This window comes from Giraffa tippelskirchi, chromosome X (genome assembly GCF_054371585.1).
Source record: "Giraffa tippelskirchi isolate mGirTip1 chromosome X, T2T-mGirTip1v1.2.pri, whole genome shotgun sequence".
Taxonomy (NCBI): domain Eukaryota; kingdom Metazoa; phylum Chordata; class Mammalia; order Artiodactyla; family Giraffidae; genus Giraffa; species Giraffa tippelskirchi.
Window position 1 is genome coordinate 81426410 of NC_137289.1, and position 19398 is coordinate 81445807.

Genomic DNA, 19398 nt, shown 5'->3' on the forward strand with positions numbered 1-19398 from the left:
CCACGTTCACAGTCCCATAGGATTTATTAGCTTTCTGAGTGAATTCATTCCTGGGTTGCTTCTAAACATACGTGCATTTCCTCTTCTGTGCATGCCTCACTGTTGTTCAATAATAATTCTTGCCATTGACTGAAGACTGATTTATTCTCAAGGTCTTCACAAATAAAACACCAAATAAGATACCACTGCCAGTCAACTAAAACTTCCAACCCCAAAACGTACTGAAAGGGAAATTGGATAAGAGTACTCCAGGATGGGATACCTTTTCACTACTTTGCAAGGTTTACAGAAGTGGAGAATTAAGTATATCACGGTTCTTGTAAATAAAAGGTCTTTTTAAAGCTTAAAGGTCAAGGGATAAGATCACAGTGGATGAAAGAAAAGAATCTCCTTATTCAAAATAAATGTTAGAATTTATATAATTGTCTGTTTCTGTTTATAAATGGCAGTATTCTACTCTGCTTCATTTATTAGAACCTTTTAAATTTAAAATTCCAATACCAAATATGAAGAAAGAAGCCAGTTATTCTGAGTTAACTACAACACAAGGACAACATTGGAATATAAACCCTTCCTTCCCAGGCTGTGTGGACAATACTTTTATGTAGAATTCTTCTCAATGTGGTAGAGGCAATTACAAATTTCCATTGTTAAAACAGAAAACAAATTCTGAGAAGATAATTCTCATAACTTGAAAGTCAGGAAGTGTAGTTGATGTGTCACACGCTATATTTTTCCTTTATTTATGCAAAACTTCCCTTTTGCACGAGTACAGAAACATGGCAACCACACTAAGATGTAAACGACACTTTTTGCAGCCCTTGAGCTTGGGTTAGAAAATCGTCAACCAGATTTTCCAATAATGATCTGACTTAATTTGTTAGGACTAACTGTAACATTGACCTAGTTCAGTTCAGTTTTTTTTTTAGTTGCTCAGTCATGTTTGACTCTTTGCGACCCCATGGACGGCAGCACATCAGGCTTCCCTGTCCATAACCAACTCCTGGAGCTTGCTCAAAGTCATGTTCATGGAGCTGGTGATGCCATCCAATCATCTCATCCTCTGTCATCCCCTTCTCCTCCTGTCTTCAATTTTTCCCAGCATCAGGGTCTTTTCCAATGAGTCAGTTCTTCGCATCAGGTGGCCAAAGTATTAGAATTTCAGCTTCAGCATCAGTCGTTCCAATGAATATTCAGGACTGATTTCCTTTAGGATTGACTTGCTTGATCTCCTTGCAGTCCAAGGGACTCTCAAGATTCTCCTCCAACACCACAGTTCAAAAGCATCAATTCTTCAGTGTTCAGCTTTCTTTATAGTCCAACTCTCACATTCATATATGACTACTGCAAAAATGATAGCTTTGACTATATGGACATTTGTTGCCAAAGTAATGTCTTTACTTTTTAATATATGGTCTTTTCATACAAGGAGCAAGTGTTTTAAATTTCATGACTGCAGTCACCATCTGTGGTGATTTTGGAGCTCCCCAAAATTAAGCTTGTCACAGTTTCCATTGTTTCCCCATCTATTTGCCATGAAGTGATGGGACTAGATGCCTTGATCTTATTTTTCTGAATATTGAGATTTAAGTCAACTTTTTTCACTGTCCTTTTTAACTTTCATCAAGAGGTTTGTTCATTATGCTTCTTTCTTTCTGCCATGAGAGTGATGTCATCCACGAATCTGAGGTTATTGATATTTCTCCTAGCATTCTCGATTCCAGCTTGTGTTTCATCCATTCTGGCATTTTTCATGATGTATTCCGCATATAAGTTAAATAAGAAGAGTGACAATATACAGCCTTGACATACTCCTTTCCTAATTCGGAACCAGTCTGTTGTTCCAAGTCCAATTCTAACTGTTGCTTCTTGAACTGCATACAGATTTCTAAGGAGGCAGGTCAGGTGGTCTGATATTCCCATGCCTTGAAAAATTTTCCACAAATTGTTGTGATCCACACAAAGGCTTTGGTGTAGTTAATAATATGGAAGTAGATGTTTTTCTGGAACTCTCTTGCTTTTTTGATGATCCAAATGTAGTTGGCAATTTGATCTCTGGTTTCTCTGGCTTTTCTAAATCCAGCTTGAACATCTGGAAGTTCATGGTTCATGTACTGTTGAAGTCTGGCATGGAGAATTTTGAGTGTTACTTTGCTAACATGTGAGATGAGTGTAATTATGCGGTAGTTTGAACATTCTTTGGCATTGCCTTTCTTTGGGATTGGAATGAAAACTGACCTTTTCCAGTCCTGTGGCCACTGCTGAGTTTTCCAGATTTGCTGGCATATTGAGTTCAGCACTTTCACAGCATCATCTTTTAGGATTTGAAATACCTCAACTGGAATTGCATCACCTCCACTAGTTTTGTTCGTAATGATGCTTTCTATTGCCCACTTGACTTCACATTCAAGGACGTCTGGCTCAAGGTGAGTGATCACACCATCATGGTTATCTGGGTCATGAAGATCTTTTTTGTACAGTTCTTCCGTGTATTCTTGCCACCTCTTCTTAATATCTTCTTCTTCTGTTAGATCTATTCCATTTCTGTGCTTTATTGTGCCCATATTTGAATGAAATTTTCCCTTGATATCTCTAATTTTCTTGAAAAGATCTCTAGTCTTTCCCATTCTATTGTTTTCCTCTGTTTCTTTACACTGCTCACTGAGGAAGGCTTTCTTATCTCTCCTTGCTATTCTTTGGAACTCTGCATTCAAATGGTTATATTTTTCCTTTTCTCATTTGTCTTTGGTTTCTCTTGTTTTCTCAGATATTTGTAAGGCCTCCTCAGACAGCCATTTTCCTTTTTTCCATTTATTTTTCTTGGAGATGCTCTTGCTCCCTGTCTTCTGCATAGTGTAATTTACCTCCATCCATAGTTCATCAGGCACTCTTGTCTATCAGATCTAGCCCCTTAAATCTATTTGTCACTTCCACTGTATAATCGTTAGGAATTTGATTTAGGTCATACTTAAATGGTCTAGAGGTTTTCCCTACTTTCTTCAGTTTAAGTCTGAATTTGGCAATAAGGAGTTCACGATCTGAGCCACAGTCATCTCCTGGTCTTATTTTTTGCTGACTGTATAGAGCTTCTCCATCTTTGTCTGCAAAGAATATAATCAATCTGATTTCAGTATTGATCACCTGGTGATGTCCATGTGTAGAGTGTTCTCTTGCATTTTTGGAAGAGGGTGTTTGCTATGACCAGTGTGTTCTCTTGGAAACACTCTGCTAGGCTTTGCCTTGGTCCATTTTGCACTACAAGGCAAAATTTGCCTGTTACTCCAGGTGTTTCTTGACTTCCTACTTTTGCATTCCACTCCCCTATAATGTTTATGGCATCTTTGGGGGGTATTAATTCTAGAAGGTCTTGCAGGTCTTCATAGAACCGTTCAAGTTCAGCTTCTCCAGCATTATCTATTGGGGCATAGATCTGGATTACTGTGATACTGAATGGTTTGCCTTGGAAACGAACTGAGATCATTCTGTCGTTTTTGAGATTCACCCAAGTACTGCATTTTGGACTCTTTTGTTGACTATGAGGGCTACGCCATTTCTTTTAAGGGATTCTTGCCCACAGTAGTAGATATAATGGTCATCTGAATTAAATTCGCCCATTTCAGTCCGTTTTAATTCACTGATTCCTAAAATGTTGATGTTTACTCTTGCCATCTCCTGTTTGATCACTTCCAATTTACCTTGATTCATGGACCTAACATTCCAATTTCCTATGCAATATTGTTCTTTACAACATCAGACTTTACTTCCATCACCAGTCACATACACAACTGGGTGTGGTTTTGTTTTGGCTGCACTCTTCATTCTTTCTGGCGTTATTTCTCCACTCTTCTCCAGTAGCATATCGGGCACCTTCCAACCTGGGGAGTTTAACTTTCAGTGTCATATCTTTTTGCCTTTTCATACCGTTCATGGGTTTCTCACGGTGAGAATACTGAAATGGTTTGCCATTCCCTTTTCCAGTGGACCACATTTTGTTAGAACCCCCCAATATGACCCATCCCTCTTTGGTGGCCCTACACAGCATGGCTCATAGTTTCATTGAGTTAGACAAGGCTGTGGTCCATGTGATCAGTTTGATTAGTTTTGTGTGATTTTGGTTTTCCTTCTGTCTGCCCTTGGATAGATAAGTATAAGAGGCTTGTGGAAGCTTCCTGATGGGAGAGACTGACTGTGGATGTAACTGGGTCTTGTTTTGATGGGCAGGGCCATGCTCAGTAAATCTTAATTTAATTTTCTGTTGGTAAGCGGGGCTGTGTTCCCTCCCTGTTGTTTGACCTGAGACCAAACTATGGTGGAGGTAATGAAGGTAATGACAACCTCCTTCAAAATGTCCTGTGCACGCACTGACACACTCAGAGCTCCTGACCCTGAAGCAGGCCACCACCAACCCATGCCTCCGCTGGACACTCCTGGACACTCACAGGCAAGTTTAGGTCAATCTCTTTTAGGGTCACTGCTTCTTTCTCCTGGATCCTGCTGTGCACAAGGTTTTGTTTGTGCCCTCCAAGAGTCGGTTTACCCAGTCCTGTGAAAGTTCTGGAGGCTCTACATGGGGCTAATGGTGACCTCCTTCAAGAGGACTCATGCCACACCCAGGTCTGCTGCACCCAGAGCCCCTGCCCCTGCAGCAGGCCACTGCTGACCCGAACCTCCGAAGGAGACCTAATTGCAATCTAATTTATAGCAGCCCTTTGTCATGTTTTCTCATTATTAACAATACACCATAATGCTTTATTATAAGTAAAGGCTTTGGAATATGAATACTTTGAAGTTTTCTTTAAAAAAAAAGCTAGTGAAATGGAAATAAAAAGTGAAGTTGCATTTCAAGAACAATCAAGGTGAATCTTGTGTCATAAAACAAATTGGGATTTTGTGTTCTTTAAGAAAAAACTAGGAACAGAATATGTTGATCCACCAACAAAACTAAACATGAAAATAAAAATAAGATCTGGTTTAACAATCATTAGTACAAATGCAAATGATTGTGCTTTCCTTGAATAGGAATATAACTCTGAAGCCACAAAGATATCTTAGTATCACTCAGTAATAAGTAATGGAGCAACTGAACCAACTAGACATTTTTAAAAGCATTCTTAGGGCTAAACTTGAATTTCTCCCTTGTATTATTCAGGACTGGAACTTATGTAAAGGTTGATCAGAAAAGACATGTTTGGTTATTGGTTCTAACTATTTAAAAAATTGCACAGACAGTCTGCAATGAGATAAGAACTTTTACACAACTTAGATGTGTTGAAAATGCAGTTGTTTTCATTAGATTTTTCTGTTGCCTTAAATGATAAGAAAAGTGACTTTTATAAACGAGGGCAGAGCACATTTTCCTCTTAATCCCAAGGTTATGACTAAGGCATGTGAAGAGATGATGAAATTTATTCTTATATGTAAGAAAACATTGCATTCGCCCCATTATCATAGCTTACTAGCCTACGAAGTAACTTTAAATGAAGTCAAGAAATGATTCTACTCCAACAGATGGCTGGCCAGCTCTCTCTGTGAAAATGAAGTGAAAATGTTTCTCAGTCATGTCTGACTCTTTGAGACTCCATGGACTGAGGCCCACTATCTCCTTTGTCCATGGAATTCTCCAGACAAGAATACTGGAGTGGGTAGCCATTTCCTTCTTCAAGGGATCTTCCTGATCCAGGGATCGAACCTAGGTCTCTTGAATTGAAGGCAGATTCTTCACCATCTGAGTTACCAAGGAAGCACCGTAATTGTTTCTATACATGCTTTTAAATGAGTAGCCTACAGCCATGTTCCCACGGCTAGCAAAGTTACACAAGGGTTTCAAATGTTTTTAGCCCTCAACAAAATCTTAGGCAGGAATCTCTGTTTGAAGCATGGGCAGGGGATGCTTGCTTCATTTCCCTAGAGAATATGCTAATTATTCTCTCTGCTTTCAAGCCAGCTCCCTCCTTAATTGTCTCATTTATTTTAGTTGAGACAATATAATGGTTGAGTATAATTACTGAAATCAGACCACCTGGGTTAGAATTTGACCTTGGGCAAGTCGTCTGACTTCTTGGAAATTCAGCTTCTTCATTAATGAAATGGGAAATGTAATAATACCTCTCAGCATTGTGGTAAAGATTAAATAACATTATCAATTTAACGTGCTTAGCACAGAAACCTAGAATTTGATGTTTTCAACAAATGTTTGGTATTGTTATCAAGGGTACCACCATTTTCCAGATCTTGAATTCCCAATCATCCAAAACAGAATTATATTTTCTATTTTTTTTTTACCTTCAAATGATTTACTCCAGCACCAGAATTTGTAAAATATGGCTCCTAAATATTTATGGAAGTTGCCCATTTACTTACAATATTGCAGTCATCAATGTTTTTCAGCTCCTCTACCTGGAATATGGGAGTACCTCCTAACTCATTTCCCAATACACATCTTGCTGTCAGATTACTTTTCCTAAACATAATGCTGGGTTATTGAAACCATTGTAGTTGAGCTTGGAATTTAAGTATTCTTGGTAGCACTAGCTGTGGGTGGAAGTGCTCTGTTGGATTTCATAATTGCTATACCCTACTCCACAGCATAGGACCAACATTCTCACTACAAAATTTAGAGAACTCATAACAAATAGCATTGCCATGGGTGCAATGGTGATATGCTTTACAAGGGCAAAATTGTATCTGCCTGGTCATCTCTGTATTCCCATGGCTGATTACAGCACAAGGCAGTAGACACTTGGTAAATACTTGATGGACAAATAAATGAATTAGCAAGTTAAATAATATCACCGATGCCACTAGTAACCTTATTTTTGTGTAGTTGGATTTGGGGGGATTTGGGGTCATTCAAAGAGAGTTGACAAAGTTGTTTGACATTCAATTATTTGCTGTGTTCCATTCAGCTCAAGTTGTGATAATTTAGTCATTATTTGGCATGTGAGAATATGGACGTCATTCATAGACTTGAATGGTGTGTATTCTGATATAGTTAACAACGTTAGGTACTGGTATTTGTTTTATGCATTTGGACACTCCTATATTAGGTGAATATATAGTGACAAGTGTAAAATCCTTTTCTTGCCCTGATCTTTTTTCCATTATACAGTGACCTTCTTTATTTTTCTTTATGGCTTTTGTTTTAAAGTCTATTTTATCTGATATGAATATTGCAACTCCCACTTTTTCTTTTCAGTTTGCATGATAAGGCTTTTTCCATTCCCTCACTTTCCAATGTATGTGTGTCCTTTGCCCTAAGGTGGGTCTCCTATACACAGTATATTGTAAGCTCTTGTTTCTTTGTCCAATATGCCACTGTATGTCTTTTGATTGGAACATTCATCCCACTGACATTTGGGGAGGGGAGAGAGAGAGTGATGGATTGGAAGTTTAGGATTAATAGATGCAAAATATTACATTTAGAATGGATAACATAAGGTCCTACTGTATAACACAAGGAACTATATCCAATCCCCTCGGACAAACCATAATGGAAAAGAATATAAAAAATAATGTGTATATGTATATATCTGAGTCACTTTGATGGACAGCAGAAATTAACACAACATTGTAAATCAACTATACTTCAATAAAAATAGAGAAAACAACAACAAAGATGTTAGTTGGAATCAATATAGCAGCCAGATCCCCACAGTTTCCAAAGACAAGAAACTGAGGGAAGTTGATTCTGAAAAATAAGAAGTTGTTGCTGGGAAGGAACAATTACAAGAAAGAGCTTAACTAATTTTTTACTAGATGAAATATATTCACTTTACTGGTTGCAGCCCAATGAGCAAGTGGCAGGTTACATTTTGAAATTAAAAAAAACATGCAGGAAGTATTTGCCCTTTATAAATGGATACTAATAATGTGTGTTATAGCTATTCTATGATTCTAACACAAACATTACTCATTTATAATGAAAGTATAACAGCAATATCCGCTAACTTGGGTAACAGCAGTATCTGTTAACTTGAGACCATGTCTACACTACTTATGTCCAATAACAGCAAAAGCCCTTAGAGATGTATGGATGTCATTCATAAAAGGCAGTATGGCTTAAACAAACAGAAGATGGCCCAAGTTTTCCAAATTCAACAGAGAAGTTAAATGCTGATTTATGTGACTATTCCTAGAAGTTTGACCTTTTCCAAGATGATGTATACTCAAAGACTGTTGGAGCTTAAACAGCTCTAGAAGCTAAAGAATAGTTGAAGGATAAAAAGAAAATAGATTATAACTATGAAACATGACTGTATTATATACTAAAATAAGAATTGTAGCATAACCAACCATCTCACTCTTCTATCCTTTTCATAATTTATATTATGTTTCCTCCTGCATTATTCTAAATGATCCTCACAGCAGCAGGATGAAAATATTTTACCATTATACTGAGGAGAAAGTGAGACCCAAGGAGATGAGGTGATTTGCTCAATGTCATAAATCCAACAATTAATCATATACTTCATTGGTTGTTATGAGAGTTTGAGTCTATTCATTTGAAAAATAGAATTAATCTTTGCCCCCTCTACATGACCATTTTCCATGGAAGATAGACTACAATAATACACTACTATCTCATCCAGCACATTGCACTTGGTAGGCAGATGTGTCAGAGCAACCATTGGTTCAACAATCTGTGTGGTATGGATCACAGGGCCAGAATAGGACAGACCCTAGGCTGAGTTGTCACAAACATGATGGCAAACAGTAAGTAACTGCAAAAAGAAACATCTTAGGAAATTAATATTTACTCAGCCTACACTAAAGATTGCCTCAAAAATGTTAACTTATAATGGCCAAACTTAGGCAAGAATAAGTAAAATAACATAAGACATCGATATTCTAAGCAAACTCATACATCTGGCCCTGTGTAAGGCACAGGCTTCCCACTGTTCCCCTCCATCTACCTTCCCATCTGTAGCCTATCCAAGAAAATGAAGACTGTTTTCACAAAGTTCCCACAGTTGAGACAGGCTATGCACTTTAGAGTCAAAGAAACCTCAGTGAGAAAAACTCCAACCCAGAATGTCTTGGACAGAGGGGTGGTGACTCTCAATACATTCAAGTCATTTTAATAAGTATATGAGTAGAAGGGGGATTATGTAGCATAAGCTGGATTTCTTTTTGGTAAGTGTTATTGCTTTCACAAAAACAGATCCCTCTACTGTCTCTGGCAGCAGGAATATTTATAAATCCTTTACCACTACTACCCTCAGTCATCAACTTCCACAACATGAATTTCATACAGTGAGGTTCTGTATTATTGTCACCAAATAGAGAACTGTTAAGAAACAGCATGTGTAAATGTGTCAGTGATGATATCTATCTAACTCAGTCCCTTTGAGATTATTGTTTTTCTTCTCACTAGATCTGGGTTAGCATCTGGCTAGATTTTCTGTCTTCCGCTCACATTTCTACCTCCCTAAACACATAGCTACACACACACCCCTGTTTTTCTCCCTATGGATTTCACAGCTGGTAGCTGAAGAGAAACAAGTTTTGTGCTGAGATCCTGGTCTTGATTCCCTGGCCTGTGAGAATAAACGATCTGGATTATTTCCGGGATTTTCTATGAGTTTTCTACACCCCTGGGTGTCTCATCATGTCTTACCTGCAAAATGGGGTTTAAGAAGGTAGGTGTCCTGTATTTCTGATTTAGGATTGCTCTGGGATAGAAAATTAAAATTTTTGAAAATGTCAAGTAATGAAAACAATGTGTTGAGAGAATGAACCAAGTAACTCCAAACATGCTCTGAGTGTTCTTTAAAGGGAATGTATTATTGTAAAGGTACAGAACAGTCCTGGAAATGTGCTTTCAGGTCCTGGGTGGGTGCAGAGAGGAGGAAGCTTGAAATGATGCCAGATTACTGTTCCTGGCCCTGTGGGAGGCCAGGTCCACTTTTAAGAAACTAGAATCAGGTGGAAGGGGTGTTCTGGAACGGGAAAACATGTACACCCATGGTGGATTCATGTCAATGTATGGCAAAACAAATACAATATTGTAAAGTTAAACAATAGAAAATAAACTAATTTTTTTAAAAAGAAACTATATTCAGGGTCAGGGGCTATTGTGGCCCGGACAGAGACAAAAAGACAAGACACAACATGCTTCCTTCCAGTCTTGCTCTTATCTGAGGGAGCAGAGAGATAGGTGGGAGCACACTTGAAGTTCAGGTAAGGAGTTCTGAGTCTCAGGCCACCGGCTCCACCCCATTTCTTTTCTACCATTGGCAACTCCCACTTCCATTCCAGCACTTGAGCCCCCTCCCTGCCCTTGCTCGGCCCTTCCCTGAGCCCGCCCAAGATCTCCCACTCAGCTTGAGACTGCGTCTCCAGTATACCCAGACCTGGGCTCCCAGCAGTGTAAAAGCCGAAGAGGAGAAAGAAGGTGCTACGCTATCTTCTCCTCCTCCAAACTGCAGCCCAGAACACTGATTCCAGCAGCGCCTTACCGCTCAGCCCGAAGATTCACCATGGTGAAAATTGCTTTCAACACACCCACAGCGGTGCAAAAAGACGAGGCGCAGCAAGACATGGAGGCCCTTGTAAGCCGCACGGTCCGAGCTCAGATCCTGACCGGCAAGGTAGCAATCCCTACTCTTCCCCTGACTGCCTGCTACGATCAGGAAGGCGGGGTGGGGGTGGTTTGCGGAGAAGGAAGGGGAAAGGTGGAAAAGGAAAAAAAGAAAACTACTCTGCGGTTCCTGTGTTCCCTGGAGGTGCTCCCTGCGGTGTCCTTTGGCTTTGCCCAGTCTCCCCCATTCCGTCTATTCGCACCACCTTCCGCTTGCGGTGCCCGCAAGTCCCTTAGCATTTCAGCGCTTTGCGCCGGGTTCCCAGATTGTACGTCGCTGAGGAATGTTGGAGGGAGTTTGAAGAGAAGTCCTGGAACCAGCTGTCACCTTCTCCTGGGGGACATGTGGGTGGCTAGGGATCAACGAGGAGGGCAAGTCACCCAGTCAACTCCAAGGGCACACATTTTCCACAGGGGGCGGAGTGGATATGCAGAATGAGCAAGGACACGAGATATAACTCTTCTTTCTTCCCTTTCGACGTGTATGAAGTTCTAGGAATCTAAGTCTTTCTAGGATCGCTGAGTGCTTGTGGAAGTGGGGGGGGCAGCTTTGGTTGGCTGTGGTATAGAGTGGGGCAAGTGTCTGTCTGTCCTCCCTCTCCCCCCTCCACCCGGTGTATATTTTCAGTTTCTCCTTCACCATAGGTGGCCTTAAGCTTTGTGGCCTCCTTTTCCTTCGGTAAAGGAACTGTCATAACTGAAGTTGGACTTAATTAGAATTTGAGATGTCTACTGTGTCCTCTTACTGCAAAAGCCTTGTGTTTTCATAGTGGCATTTCCTGAAGGAAACATTCTTCTTCTGTAGAAGAAATTTTGAGGGTTTTTGTTTTTCTCTTTCTCTTTTTTCCTTTCTAGTACAGTACTTCCTTTTTGAGCGATAGCCCCTCAGCTCACCCTCCCCCATAGAAAGATCTGAAACAGGTCTGACCTTGTAATCTAATCTTCCAGCATTGCCACTAACTGGGGGAGTTTCTCCCCTAAAAATGTTAACCATTGTCTATTTAGTCCATTTTCTATTTCCTTTAAACATGTAGCATGTTTTCAGTGTTTGTAAACTACTGGTCATTTTCCTTGGTGAAATTTCAATGTTAAAACGTACAGTGATATATTTTTTGTCTTGTTCTACAAAGTCTGTGCAGTATTGGAACTTTCAGATATGCCCCAATTTGCCTTGTTCTCTCTATAAAGTCTTTTGCATTCAGAGTGGACATTTGAAAAGACCTTTAAGTGAAATGAGACTCCATGTAGTAAAACTGATTATGCACACAATTTGAAAGGCTAATGAGCCTTTGCAGAATTTTTATCAGGGAAACTTTCATTAATTAACACGTCAATCAAACTAGCTGTTGTTTATTGCACATTTCAGAACTCAAAAACACCCCCTTGTATTGTTGAGAATTTTTTGTAAATGATAGAAGGTCAAATATGTAACTGTCCTACTTACTTTGTAAGGGGAAAAATGGCCAGATTTTTTGGGGAGGTCTAATTAGATGCCAGCGGTTAAATAGTCACAAAATAATCTTTTTTCCCCTCATCACCACAAACTCCATGACTTGTTGAATTCAGTTAATATGCAAGCAATACTTCTACTAGGCCTGTGGTGTTATGTAGAATAAAAAAAATTGAGCATACACACTGTGATTATATTTCTTTATTAGGTGATGAAATTCCCACAGGGTCCTGACTTGGCCACTGTAAAACACTGACTCACTGATTCAATAATATTTGACACATTGTATTGTAATGTATTGTTAAGTTCATAGGAAATTGAACATGACAGAATAGTATGTCAGAGGTTGTGTACAATGACTTTAAAAAAAATGTTCAGAGGGAAATGAACTGTGGTGACAACCCCCACCACACCGAAGTCTTGCAAATTTAAATGAAAACAAAATCTTTATTCCTAGTCCATTCTTCCATCCATGGGCAATTAGATTGTTTCCATATCTTACCTACTATGGTGGGAAATTTTATGAAATGAACACTATAGTACTTAAACCTTGCTTAATAATAAAATCCTTGAAATATTGAAGGGAGAAATAAAATTGAAGTGCATATTTCTCTTCTTGTATCTCAGTGAAAAGAAAAAAATAAATTCCTTTGGGAATTTCAAAGTAAGTCATTTTTGTGACTTATGAACATGTCACTTCATTTTTCTGGACCTCAATTTAATCATCTAAAATATAATTTCTAAGCCTCTAGCTCTAGATTACAAGGATTCACAATCATAATTTATAATATTTGTAGCATTTATCTACAAATAGGTGGTAGTATTATCTACCCTGTATTTTCTGAAAATTATTAGGACACAGAAAGCCTTCAACGCTTATAGAGTATTAATAGAGGGCATAAAAGTAAATAAATGTAGCTAAGAAAATGTGAATACTAAATTTCTTTGAATTTTAAAGAAAAATAATTTTTGAAACAGTTTATGAAATGATTGCCTCTCCTTAGAATCCATATATTTGTTTTTACCAAATTAATTAAAGTTTAATTAGCATTAAGTAGTTATAGAAAAGAGCTAATGGCCTGAAAGACTAAAACAATTCTATTTACATACCAGTTTGAATGATTATCAGAGAATAAATTTGCTGACTTTATTCATTCTACCTTTCAGTAATATTGCTGCTTAGGACACTGTGACTTTAAAGAATGGAATTGAAGGGCTCCTTGGTCCACTGCCCTGAGAAGAGTACAAAGTTAATTGGTTGCTTGTTTGCCTTGGATTCTTTTGTTCCAGTTACTAAACAAATTATGTATGCATGCTAAGTCGCTTCAGTCCTGTTAACTCTTTGGAACCCCTTGGACTGTAGTCCTCCAGGCCCTCTGTCCATGGGATTCTCTAGGCAAGAATACTAGAGTGGGTTGCCAGGCCCTCCTCTAGGGATCTCTTCCCAGCCCAGAGATTGAACTTCATGCATTGGCAGGAGGGTTCTTTACCACTAGCTTCATCTGGGAAGCCCAAACAAATGACAGATTTAACACAATTTTACAGTCACTTTTACACACACAGCTTTGTTCCTAAGTATCACTGTACTCCAAATCCAGTGTTTTGCCCAGAATGTAAAAAATGTTATTTTATTAAAAGCAATACTCAGCCATATAATATTGGGTGACATTAGGAAGCCCAATTTCTCATTAAAATTAGTAGGAAATTGCTGTATAACACAGGGAGCTCAGCCTGGTGCTCTGTGACAACCTAGAGGGGTGGGATAGGATGGGAGTGGGAGGAAGGTTCGAGAGGGAAAAGACATATGTATATCTATGGCTGATTCACATTGTCATATGGCAGAAACCAAACATTGTAAAGCAATGTAAACACATTGTAAAGCAATTATTCTCCAATTAAAAAATAATTATAAATTAAATGTCATCTTCAATATTTTAATTTCTAAAATAGAAGGAAATGGTATATACCTACTTTATAGAACTCCTTCCTTCCTATAGAAGTTAATTTTCAAAAAAACAGCTTTCTGAAAATTATTTAATGAACCAAAGGTTTTTAATTTACTTTTAATTTGGCAAATAAGTTGATATACAAAAAATACTAAAGAAACTATTGTATTCCAGAAAGTTAGTGATTATATCACTGTACAAGTCCAGAAAGTAACGGGTTCCATTTATTTAAAGAGAATAACTTATTGCATAAATGCATGGTTATTTTCAGCTGATTTTAGAAGTATATACTTTGAAATAACTTTATATTTGAATTTAAAAAAGGTTATTATAAACTGGAGATTTTCACATCTATTAAACATCAAGAAGTGTCTTGAAATGATTTTTAGGCTAGGGTGACTTAACATCTATCTAAAATATCTTGGGTTTCAAGGGTGGTAAAATGTACACAAAAGCAACTATGTGTCTAAAAGCACAATTTGTTTTCTTTGTTTGTTTGCTTGTTTTTAATTTTGCTTTTGAATAAATAGGAACTCCAAGTTGCCACCAAGGAAAAAGAGGGTTCCTCTGGGAGATGTATGCTTACTCTCTTAGGCCTTTCATTCATCTTGGCAGGACTTATTGTTGGTGGAGCCTGTATTTACAAGTACTTCATGCCGAAGGTAATATTAATGAAAGTTATTATATTTTGGATTACTAATTGTTATGTATTTAGTGGAAACAAATAATTCTGTGATGGTCACCTGAGAAACAATTTAGAGAAAGTTTTCAAATTACCTTTCAGTATAAAATTGATTTGTCTTCATGGTGATGACTGTAATCAACAATCCTCAGCTTGATAACTGGTACAACAAACTGATTTGAGCTTGAGAAATGGTTTAAATGTCAAGGTAGTGAGTGTTAGAAAGTTTTGATTGTCAGTTTTTGTCTTTTAGAGTACCATCTACCATGGAGAAATGTGCTTCTTTGATTCTGAGGCTCCTGCAAATTCCCTCCAAGGAGGGGAACCCTACTTCCTGCCTGTGATGGAAGAGGCTGACATTCGTGAGGATGACAACATTGCAATCATTGATGTGCCTGTCCCCAGATTCTCTGATAGTGACCCTGCAGCAATTATTCATGACTTTGAAAAGGTGTGTTTCTCATTCTTACAGATATTTCTGAATTTCTTTTTTCCTTAAATTTATTGGTATTAAATATGTTGATAAATGCAACTTTTTTGCAGCAGAGCCTTTTTCATTCCTTTGTTATTGAATATACATTAATTGATTTTGAAAGGCTGTAGATGCTTGTTCTAATGGTTGTTGGAAAATCTGCAGCATTGTACTCTCTAAATCATACTTAACATTTTCCCCTCCCCAACAGGGCATGACTGCTTACCTGGACTTGCTGCTAGGGAACTGCTATCTGATGCCCCTGAATACCTCCATTGTTATGCCTCCAAAGAATCTGGTGGAGCTCTTTGGCAAACTGGCAGTATGTATTTTGGATGTCAACACTTCCAAATAATATTGCTTCCACATTTTAAAAATTAATAATTTGAGCCAAAACATTCCATTTCACTGAAATAATTTTCAAATAAAAATATTTTATGAGCTTAAAACTGTTCTAAAAGCAAAGTCTATATTAAAAGTGTAACTGCTATAGGTGAGAATTTAAATAGTGGTTTTAAGAATTTCTCATTTCAGGCTTTTAAAAAAATTTTTTAGAGTGGCAAATACCTGCCTCACACTTATGTGGTTCATGAAGATCTGGTTGCTGTCGAAGAGATTCGTGATGTTAGTAACCTTGGCATATTTATTTACCGACTTTGCAACAATCGCAAGTCCTTCCGTCTTCGTAGAAGAGACCTGTTGCTGGGTAGGCAATTTATTTCCTCCTTCACCCTGTGTTATTGAGACAGTGAAGGAGAGTAGGGGTGGAATACAGGGAAAGTATAGAGCAAATTTAGATATATTTTTACTTACACAAAAATGAAAAAGCCATTTTTTTGTGCATTTCCTCACAGGTTTCAACAAGCGTGCCATTGATAAGTGCTGGAAGATTAGACACTTCCCCAACGAATTTATTGTTGAGACCAAGATCTGTCAAGAGTAAGAGGCAACAGGAAATGACCATACTTAGTAATAGGATCAGAGATTTACTATATGACTTCAACATTAAAGTGTGTGGAATACTCAAGATATTTACTCATTCATTTACTCTATGGCTTATTTTTTTAAGGGAGAAAAAAAACTAGTAACCACTGCAAGCTTTTGTCAATTTTTAATTTAATGGCATTACTAGTTGTTTGAAATGGCAATGAAATAATTCTTACCTTTTTCTTTTGAATTTATGGGGTTTAGATATCTGAAAGCAGCATCAATGTGTCAGCTACAACACTGACAATGAATTCCATCCTTTGTATGTGTGTGTGTGTTTCTAAGTAAGCTCTTTAATCATATGGTAGAGCATGCTTTAAATTTAAAATATTTAAAGTTATTGACCTTTTTGTGTAAAGCATGCCAAATTGCTCAACATTGTTAAGTTTCATTTTGTTTCTCATTTTGTGCAACTTTCCTGAATTTAGAAGTTATATCTTTACATTTCTGTTTGGTGTTCTGTAATAGATCTGACTTATACGTGAAAAACTTTCCTAAAGAAGCTCTTTTCAACATTGAAGTGATTTTTATTTTCTCACTGATAACAGTATTGTGAAATCCACAAAACTATGTAAGTACTGAATGCTATAAGGAATTTAGGTTGTATAAATTCTACAAAATTATAATAAATTTTACCATATGCGTCTAGTGCTCATTTGAGGGATACACAGTATGAACAATTAGCATTACTTATTTAGTTTTGGTATACCTGCAATACATTTAAAATTATGAGCCTAGCTTTGCCTTTATGCCCATGTATGCTAAGTCGCTTCAGTCATGTCCGACTCTTTGCGACCTTATGGACTATTTCCCACCAGGCTTCTATGTCCATGGGATTTTCCAGGCAAGAATACTGGAGTGGGTTGCCATGCCCTCCTCCAGGGGATCTTCCTGACCCAGGGGTCGAACCTGTGTCTTTTACGTCTCCTGCATTGGCAGGCAGGTTCTTTACCACTAGTGCCGCTTTACACGTTTATATTTTATAATTTCATAGTTTAACCTTCTTTTGATATTATATCAATTACTCATGTAAAGGCCCCATAATTGGCCTAATGTAAATTCAACCATTTGTTAAGAGCCTTCAAGTCTATAGCAATTTCTGACCCCTAATGTACTTCCTTTTTAATAAAAATATAAGCAATCATAGGCAACTACAATAGGTCAATAAGAACTCACCATGGATAAGATGTTGATGACTTTTAACAACTTCATATGCTGTGATCTCTACTCTAAGAGTATAAACTCCATACAAGGGGGGATATTACTTTAGATCAGCAGTCCCCAATCTTTTTGGCAGCAGAGACTGGTTTTGCAGGATACGATTTTTCCGTGGATTGGTGGTGGAGAGGTGGTGATTTCGGGATGACTGAAGTGTATTATATTTATTGTGCACTTTGTTTCTATCGTTATTACATTGTGATGTATAATGAAATAATTACACATCATTTCATTACTCACCATAATGCAGAATCAGTTGGAGCCCTGAGCTTGTTTTCCTGCAACCAGCTGGGGGTGATGGAAGACAGTGACACTCACAAAGTGACTTGCTTATATCCGGTCTACTCTGTAATCTTGTTTTGGTTGCTGTTACTGCAGAAAACCCTGCTTCTCAAAGATAAGATGTTGGTAATGGAAGCAGGCTTTTCAGTGCTTTTGTGGCAATCTCAAGATATTTCTCCTTGACTTTAATCTAGAATGTATGGAGATATGAAGCTATCTCAGACACTCTGTTTTTTTGAAATTTATTTATTTTTTAATTGAAGGATAATTGCATTACAGAATTTTGTCTTTTCTGTCAAATCTCAACATGAGTCAGCCACAGGTATATATATGTTCCCACCCTTTTGAACCTCTCTCCCATTTCCCTCCACATCCCACCCTTCTAGGCTGATAAAGAGCCCCTGTTTGAGTTTCCTGAGACATACAGCAAATTCACATTGGCTATCTATTTTACATATGGTAATGTAAGTTTCCATGTTACTCTCAACATACATCTCATCCTCTTCTCCCCTCTCCCTGTGTCCATAAGTCTATTTTCAATGTCTATTTCTCCATTGTTACCCTGGAAATAAGTTCTGCAGTACCATTTTTCTAGATTCTGAAATGTGCATTAGTATACAATATTTATCTTTCTCTTTCTGACTTACTTCACTCTGTATAGTAGGCTCTAGGTTCATGCACCTCATTAGAACTGACTCAAAATGCATTCCTTTTTATGGCTGAGTAATATTCCATTGTGTATATGTACCACTACTTCTTTATCCATTTATCTATCAATGAACATCTAGGTTGCTTCCATGTTCTAGCTATTGTAAATAGTGCTGCAGTGAACAATACTGCATGTGTCTTTTTCAGTTTTGGTTTCCTCAGGGTATATGACTAGGAGTGGGACTGCTGGATCATATGGTGGTTTCATTCCTATTTTTTTTTAAAGGAATCTCCATACCGTCTTTCATAGTGGCTGTTTCAATTTACATTCCGACCAACCGTGCAAGAGCATTCCATTTTTCCCACAACCTCTCCAGCATTTATTGTTTGTACACTTTTTGAGGATGGCTATTCTGACCAATGTGAGGTGATATCTCATTATAGTTTTAATTTACACTTCTCTAATAATGAGCAATGTTGAGCATCTTTTCATGTGTTTGTTAACTACTGTTTGTCTCCTTTGGAGAAATGTTTGTTTAGGTCTTTTACCCACTTTTTGATTGGGTTGTTTGTTTTTCTGGTTTTGAATTGCATGAGCTGCTTGTATATTTTGGAAATTAATCCTTTGTCAGTTGTTTCAGTTGCTTTTATTTTCTCCCATTCTGAGGGTTGTCTTTTCACCTTGCTTATAGTTTCCTTTGCTGTGTGAAAGTTTTGAAGTTTAATCAGGTCCTGCTTGTTTATTTTTATTTCTGTTACACTAGGAGGTGGGTCATAGAGGATCTTGCTTTGATTTATGTCAGAGAGTGTTCTGCCTGTTTTCCTCTAAGAGTTTTATAGTTTCTGATCTTAAATTTAATGCATTTAGAGTTGGTCTCTGTGTATGGTGTTAGGAAGTGTTCTAATTTCATTCTTTTAGATATAGCTGTCCAGTTTTCCCAGCATCATTTATTGAAGAGACTGTCTTTGCCCCATTGTATATTCTTGCTTCCTTTATCAAAACTAAGGTACCCATAAGTGCATGGGTTTATTTCTGGGCTTTCTATCCTGTTCCATTGGTCTATGTTTCTGTTTTTGTGCTGTCTTGATGACTATAGCTTTGTAGTATAATCTGAAGTCAAGAAGGTTTATTTC

At 37.7% G+C, this 19398-nt stretch overlaps 1 protein-coding gene across 2 annotated transcripts; it reads left to right on the forward strand.

Annotated features, from left to right (window-relative positions):
• The first annotated feature begins 10275 nt into the window (after positions 1-10275).
• ITM2A (integral membrane protein 2A) lies at positions 10276-16759 on the forward strand. 2 transcript variants are annotated; one of them, XM_081563546.1, is made up of 6 exons: positions 10276-10589; positions 14506-14637; positions 14911-15108; positions 15341-15451; positions 15685-15835; positions 15984-16759. In XM_081563546.1, the coding sequence occupies exons 1-6, from the start codon at positions 10479-10481 to the stop codon at positions 16070-16072; spliced, it is 792 nt and encodes a 263-aa protein (XP_081419672.1). In that variant the 5' UTR covers positions 10276-10478; the 3' UTR covers positions 16073-16759. The 2 variants fall into 2 exon arrangements, with proteins under 2 accessions (XP_081419672.1, XP_081419673.1); XM_081563547.1 differs by lacking the exon at positions 14506-14637 and having other exon boundaries at positions 10479-10589.
• Positions 16760-19398: the final 2639 nt, after the last annotated feature.

What these genes read in the sequence shown, in the direction of transcription:
- ITM2A (XM_081563546.1), top strand. Translation starts at nt 10,479, where the DNA reads ATGGTGAAAATTGCTTTCAACACACCCACAGCGGTGCAAAAAGACGAG. An exon ending in TTATTCATGACTTTGAAAAG is followed by an intron (nt 15,109 to 15,340) that starts GTGTGTTTCTCA and finishes CCTCCCCAACAG; the next exon opens with GGCATGACTGCTTACCTGGA. An exon ending in AGCTCTTTGGCAAACTGGCA is followed by an intron (nt 15,452 to 15,684) that starts GTATGTATTTTG and finishes AAAATTTTTTAG; the next exon opens with AGTGGCAAATACCTGCCTCA.